The sequence below is a fragment of the Empidonax traillii genome, unplaced genomic scaffold (assembly GCF_003031625.1).
Source record: "Empidonax traillii isolate 1590-97213 ecotype Southwest subspecies unplaced genomic scaffold, ASM303162v1 scaffold90:size2128546, whole genome shotgun sequence".
NCBI classification, from domain to species: Eukaryota; Metazoa; Chordata; class Aves; order Passeriformes; family Tyrannidae; genus Empidonax; species Empidonax traillii.
This window is the reverse complement of record NW_020955283.1, coordinates 899,076-906,573: the sequence shown is the minus strand read 5'-3', so window position 1 is coordinate 906,573 and position 7,498 is coordinate 899,076. Positions and strand designations below refer to the sequence as shown.

Sequence of the window (7,498 nt, the reverse complement as noted above, 5' to 3'; positions counted from 1 at the left end):
CAATAATCAAATGATCAAAACAGTTGCCTTAAAGAGGAGATGACTAAATGCCTCTAAATCTTTGCATACATAATAATAATTACAGTTTGTATTAGGAGTCAAATGGAGTTAAGCATCCATATCCCATGGAAAGTCAATGTGATTGTAAAATGTTTCAGCTACAGTCAGCTAACATCTGCCTGCCACAGAGGCAGCAGTGACATAGCACTGCAGAGTATGAGAATAAAACACAATTATTAGCTGACGGGGAAAGACAAAAATACCACAACAAAATAGAAGTTGTTTTCACACAGCTACCTTTTCTACTTCCTTTTCCCTCCCAGAACGTGGGAGTTCACAACCTAAAACCAAACATTAGGAAACCAGGAAATCTCAGTGGTGATTCTCCACACATACCATCCTAAAAGCAGTGGCTAACCACAAACTAAGGGAAATTACAGGTCATTTAGCACCTCCCTGCAAGAGGACCTCACATGCAAGACCTACTCCCTAAAAAATCTGTCCTTACAAAATACTTTGGAGAAGTTATTCTTCCTTCTTACACTGCTCTGAAAAAGAATCAAAGCTGGCAATGCTGAGAAAAGCCACGTTTCCCTGCAGCGGAGTCCACCAGGTGTGGTACAGCTTCTTCAAACACAGGACTCCCATTTTCTTGGCCCCTTCATGCCATTCATTTGCTATAAAAGGCCAGTTGCAATTCCCCTGGCCCAAGCACATCCTTGCAGGCACTAACTTGCCAAAAGCAGGTGACCAGCCAGACACCACCCAAACTGTGCCCAAAATGTTCTGAACTGGATCCCATGACAGGTCATTTTCACTGGCAAAACCCAGCCTAGTACATGACAGCGATTACAGTCAGCCTCCTGCACCCAGGGAATTGGCTCTGCAGTGGAGCTGCACAAATCAACCAGCCAGCCAGACCCGCACCTACACTTCAGGCTGCTCCAGTCCCACCTCCTGCACGAGGCTGCTAAAGGCTGCCAGCTGGTGGTGGTCTGGGAAACAGAATCGTCTGCGAGTTCCACGCAGAAACCCCTTAACTGCTGCCTTGAGATGCTCATGGAGCACGACCAGCTTTTGCCATGGCATCCCACTAAAATTTTGATTTATCAGTCTGTAGGGTCTGGATATTCTTTTACCTGACTCTTGATCCTGTGTCCCTCTGGCAGGTTCAGAAATTCCACAGCACAGAGCCATGGTTTCCAAATTCCCTCAATTTGCAGGCCCCACTTCCTCCACATAGGACCATGCAGCTTACTGTCACCGAGTTTTTTGGGAAAACTATTTACAAGCAGTTCCTAAGCCAACAGGAAGCTTCTAACAGGAGTCTAAAAACCAGGAAGAGCTTGTATCTTTTCTACCCTTAGTTACTCTTACAGTCCTCCCAAAATAATTATGTACAACAGCATTCCTTTCTTCTTTCAAATGTTATTTCCTAAATATTTAGCATAAATTTTTAGATGGTTAAATCCTCTAGATCATATAACCACCACAGCTGGCAAACCAGATTGCACATTTCCCTCAGGAAAGTGAAACTGCAAACTGAAACTCACTTACAGTGCTTTTCTTCCATGCAGTTTGGAAATCAGGTACCCCCAGCAATTCAGAAATCAAGGGACTGTAGGTGCTGCTGCTCAGATACTGCCTCACAGGCTACAGCCCTCTGGCTCACAGGACACCACTTCAGCTCTGTCTCTGTGCCATCTCTCAGACCTGTACGATGGGCCAGCTTCAGGTCTCAAGAGTCTTTTCTTACCCATTGCATTTCCAGAAGTTTTCTTTCCCTATGAAGCAATTTATTTCCTTAGTCCATCTCCAGTGTTTTCCTTGTGAAGTATTGAAGAAGAAAAGTACCAATTTTCCTCTAAATTTTACATGGCCAAAACAAAACATTATTCACAAGAGGAACTTCAGAAACACATTATCAATTCTTTATTTTTACGGTGCTAACAGCCCATTCGAATATAACAGTCCACTCTCAAAACAGGGAACAATCTCCTCAGCTCTCAATATACATTTTGAAATGTTCTGAAACTGGAGAACAGCAAAATACACAATAGCCATACCATACTTGATCAGAAACTTATTTCAGTATGACCAAGACATCCCACGATTTGTACTTTTATTATCCAACAAATCATTCCATGATTCCATGATCCTCTTAGTCTCTAACCTTTTACAAACTTTCAGACTGCACATCTTCCTTAACATGGGACTCCCTTTATACCTGAAAGCATTCTTGTCGTTCACAGAATCTTAGTTCAAGGTGCTTACCTGTGCTCAGAACCAACAGCTCCCCAGAAAAGCTTCCAGATTTTGCAGTAATAAAAAACTTTTAATAACTTAAAATTCATATCAAGCTTGGCTTTGTATTCACACAGCCCTCTCTCCCACAGAGTTCTGCTTCACAAAGTTTAGAGAGCAAAAGTGAGTGTTAACAGTGCAAGGAAAGCTCAGTTTTCGTTAAGGAAAGGGATGGTCAGCAGAAGCCTATGCTGAGATAGATTTCAATACTCCAGAAAACAGATCCCTACTGTGCAGTTTGGTGTGGATTCCTTTAGCACAGAAAAGCCAGCATGGAGAAAACACAGCATCGTAAAAGGAGACAGCACAGCCAGTACTGGGACAAGGGTGATGATCCTGGGAAGGGGAAGAGATGTGAACGGCCTGGAAGTGGCAACTTGTGCTTCATGCAACAGCAAAGGGAAAGCCAAAACACTCCTAAGGGTTGTCCTTAGGCAGTACAGACTGCAGTGAGGAGAGGGCTGATGACAAGATGCAGCTGCATAAGCAGGTGACCTGAGAGATGAGCAGCATCCACAAGAGAGGAGCACTCCTGGCCTGTGTTCTGGCTAAACAGAAACAGATACAACTGGGGATCAGCTGGGTCATCAGCATGGATGCTGAGGGATGAACGTGAATGACTGACAACATGCCAAAAATTGTGCTGACCTTTAAAGGCAAGTGTTGGTGAGAAGCTGGGAGGATGAAGAAGGAACACAGAAAAGAGAGGAGAAAAAAAAGAAAAAACACCACAGGAAAAGGTGATAAAAAGAACAGAAGGCCTGGAAGGGTCAAACACCTGCAGAGTCTGAAACCAATATGGGAAATAAGAAAGCAAGGACTCAATAGGAAAGCAGCTGTGGCAAAAACTCAAAGACATTCAGGTCTCTGTGGGATATTCAATGGACTGAGATGAGCAGAAGATGCCCAGGTGCACAGCTGGTATTTGGATGGAGTTCCAGAAAGCAAGGTAAGGTAGCAGTGGCAGGAGGATCCATGACACAGGGCAGGAGTTAAATGCAGACCCAGCAGTGTCATATGAAAGGGAATGGGTGGTGCAGAGGTGCAGAGTATGAATCTGGCTGAGTGACAGGAGGTTAAATCTAATCAGAAAAAGAGAAGAGCAGCTGATGAGAAGCCAATGAACAATGACAACATGAAGGCTGTGAGAGAAAGGGGTAGAGGAAAGAGCAACAGAAGACCTAGATAAAAAATGCCACCTATTAGCACAGCAGCAGTTCCACCTGTCAAACCACAGTGCCAGGGTATGGACTGTGCCACAGGGACTGCCTAGGAGAGCTTGTGGAGCGTTTGGGAGAGAGTTACTGTCTGTTACTAAAGTGCTGTATGCACTCAAGGAACATTAGAGACCCTCCTCCCCCATTTCTAGATAATATGCAGCTTTTTGAATGACCTGCAGCTTTGATTTCCAGAGACACCATTCCTGCAGCAGTATGGACACATCCAGGGACAGCCCTGCAACACAGGTGCTGCAACATCTTGGAAAACAGGTGTTGATGGATTATACAAGGAATCTCTGAGTTTTGCTTTTTAGAACAGAACTCAAACTGGGCTTGGAATATCCTAGTCAACATGGAATATCATTGTAAGATATTTCTCAGGGGTGTTCCTGATCTTTCAAAAATTCATATTAAATTGCAGAAAATGTTATTGTAAGGAAGATTGGTATTTATCTTCAAAGAACAGCTACAACTTCAAAATACACAGAACATTTTCTCCAAGAAAACCAGAGGGTGGATCTCTTAATTTACATTATGAAAAAATAGTATTCCAAAGTATGAAAGCAGGGTACAAAAATAAGGAAAAACCTCAAAATCTTTAATAAAAATATTAAAGTCTTCAGATTAACTTGATCTCTTGATGTGCTTTGTCATGAGAAACAAAAAAAAAAAAACCCAGCAGAGTCCCTTAAAGCCCAAACAGAATTTGAGTTACAAAATAACTTAAAATTCTTAGCTATTTACAACATAAGGGCAGAAAGTGTTATTTTAAGGTGCAGGCACAGAAACAAGTTCTTATGTGATAAGAAGCTGACTTACAGCCTAAGGATGGTGGATTTATTGTAGCTGTCTGGGTATGTATTTTCCCCACAAGGTAAAAGCAAAATAATATTAAACAGGTAAAAGAAGTATCTCACATTTATACAAGACAAGAGCTTTCATATGTGTGAGCAGTTCACAGGCACCTTGGCTTACTTTATGGACATGTGTGCCCTTTGCAATCACATTTGAGCACAGAAGAAAACTCCTGTAGGTGGCCTGCAAAAGGGTATTAAAGAGCTCACTTTGCTAAAGCTGAAAACTGTGGGGCATTCCAAAAGGATTAACAGCCCCAAGTGCTCGAAAAACAGTTCCCAAATAGCACTTAGGTTACCACTTAGTCATGTGTATATTTATGAGGTTTACACCGAACCCTTCCCGTAGCTGTAAGGTGAAAATTTAAAGAAAAAAATTATTAGATCAAGCATTCTCAATATTCAGGTTTGGGTTTTAAGAAGTACTGCACAAAGATCAGTTACATGGCAAATCCTCAGACATCCCTTCTGGAATTCAGTCCTCTGCTGAAAAATAATCTTCATCTCTCACTTCTCTGTACTGCATTGAGGCCTCTCCCTCTGGTTCAAACCTGAGCATTTTTATATTCAGTCTCTCTGCAAGCTTCTGTGCTGCAAGCTTGGCTTGCATTGCCTGTATAAGAAAAAAAAAGGACACAACTTAGAAAAAGTGTTCATCTGTCATTGTCATGGAAAAATTAATATATTAAAGTATAAATTTGACATCATAATATCAGCAATTCCAGATTGGGTTTAATTAAAAGTTTTAGTAACCAGCAAAGAAAATTTAGGTTTCTTTTCACTCTTATACATAACTGTGCTATTACTATTTGAAGACCCTTTTATAAGAGCCAAGATTCCCCATGTGGCAGCCCCCACCTGTGATAAACTAATGACAGTTTTTACAGAACAAAATCAGTTCACATAAGAGAGCAACTGTGCACAGTAAACATGTAGCAAAAGCAATGCTGGTCTTTCAGCAACCTCAGCAAAGAATGTCTCCATTTTCCAAATGAATTGCCTCCCTTAAAGATGATGAAATTAGCAAGTGCTTTAAAAACAATAAGCAGCAAAAAACACTTTTACAATAGTGTCTAATTTAAACATTAGCTTGCCACAACTTAGAAAGTCAAAATCCATTACAACAGCATTTGAAGAACCTCAGAACTTGGATTCTTCAGACACAGCACAAATAAAGGCAAACACAGATACTTGCATGTTATAAGAATAACAAATACTTGCTAGGCCTTCATTCATGCAAGGGCAAAAAACTCTTTAAAGACTAATATGCAAGGTATACATTTAATTTCTAGTCAGAGGTGAATAAGTGTAATAAGGTTAGCATATCAACACACAAAGATTTTGTCTAATGTAGGAATAACAGTTTCAGAAGGCATTAATACATTCTTCAATTATATCATTAAAAGCAAAAATACATGACCAAGTGCCTTTCCTCAAAGTCCGCCCATCTCAATTCATCATCATCAAAAGATCCCTTTATCTTTTCTTTTTCACGAGTGATCCTGATGCTATAATTACCTTTCAGACCAAACAGTAAATTCATACCTCATAAGCTTCTTTTTGCTGTATCTGAATTGCTATGGACTCCTCTATGGGTAACAGCTTAGCAGGGGAGTGGTGAAGTGGTGGCAGTCGAGCTGCTGTGATATCATCCAAGTGTTTCTTATCTCTGAGTCGCCTTTCTTCATCAGAAATTGGAGACCCAAGTCCCCCAGGGGACCGACTCGATGAGGAACCAAGAGATGACCCACTGTGCTCTCCTGATAGTCTGAAAGACATAAAGCACCTACGTTGTGACCCAAACTTGCAGCACAAGGTTGAACAACTTCAGTTCCAAAACTTATTTTTAACATGTAAGAGTTGAAAACAAATATGAAGTACAATGAAAACATACACAAATGAAGAAAAAAGCAGCACTCAGAAAAACTAAAACTGTTTCTCTGCAGAGAGACAGTATCACAATTTACACTGGGCAGTGAACAAACCAGGTAATTGCAATTTATTAGCAAGCTGAAGTAGCAATGCTTTGGGAGTCACAAGAAGTACAGATTGCTCCCAGTACAGACAATGTGAACTGTAACTTCCCTAGAAGTGTAGAAAAAGCAAAAAGCTTCCTGCTATTAAAGTTCTACACGTTCTAGAATTCATCTACAGGAGTTTTGCCAATTGTTTCATAGTTTTGAAGCTTGAGCTATGAAGTTCTACGAAGGTTATGACAATTGTTCCAAATGGGTAGAATTAGGCCACTGCTCAGTGCTGAGATTCTGCTGTGGCACTTAATGCTAAAGAGAAACATATTAACCCTCCGTGTCATGAGACTCTCTTTAACCATGACTGGAAAATAAAGCCATCATGCTTATTCTGTACCATTTCCAATTTTATACACATCAAGTATCTCACAAAAGGGTTTTCTATCCCATAACACTTACGCATTTGTTTTAAATTTGCTTTTCTTTATGACTGGGTTCTTGGCTCGAGCCTCCAGAACTTCAATGTAATGTGGTGTCTTGGGATACTGGCTTCCAAACACATTGCCCTTATGTTTTGCCACATTCTGCCCTTTTTCCAATATTTTTTCACTCTTATCTCCATCTACAATTGTAATTTTTTGAAAGGCATCAACCAAGGTGTCTTTGCTGTCATCCAAAGTAGCTGCACTTTCTGTACCATTCTCAGTACTACTCTGAGAGACCTGCTGATCATTTTTCAGATGGCTGCTCGTGGCTGATGTGGAAACAACTTCGGCAGAATGATTCTGATCTTTTTTAACAGTCTTTACTTCATCATTTTTCCTCTGAGTCCTTTGATTTTCCAAAGCTGTACTTGTGGCAGCCTCCTCAATACATTCTGCCTCCTGCCTTGTGGAAGCAATCTCAGAAACTTCTTTAGTATTAGAGTTTTCATTAAAGTCTAAGGAATCTTCACAGTTCAGTGTATCCTTGTTTTCCTGTTTGCTTGTATTAATCTTCTCCTGTTTTGCCTGAAACTCCAACCTGACAGCAGATAACAGCTCAGCAGTCCTGGTTAGTTCCTCCTCTTGCAAGATGGCAAGCTTCAGCTTCTCAGCAAAATCAGAGATCTTCTTACCCTTATCTGGAAGCCTAGAAATGAACTTCCTAA

The 7,498-nt window shown here is 40.8% G+C and overlaps 1 protein-coding gene across 1 annotated transcript in view; it reads right to left on the bottom strand.

Annotated features, from left to right (window-relative positions):
• Positions 1-2,403: 2,403 nt before the first annotated feature.
• The window catches only part of LOC114056359 (myocardial zonula adherens protein-like), a 54,626-nt gene continuing 49,531 nt past the window's right edge, over positions 2,404-7,498 (bottom strand). The window contains exons 13-15 of the mRNA XM_027881517.1: positions 6,808-7,494; positions 5,924-6,146; positions 2,404-4,991 (exon numbers count right to left, since the gene is read on the bottom strand). Of these exons, the coding sequence (XP_027737318.1) occupies positions 4,854-4,991; positions 5,924-6,146; positions 6,808-7,494 (1,048 nt within the window). The 3' untranslated portion in view covers positions 2,404-4,853. The remainder of the gene's footprint in view (positions 4,992-5,923; positions 6,147-6,807; positions 7,495-7,498) is intronic.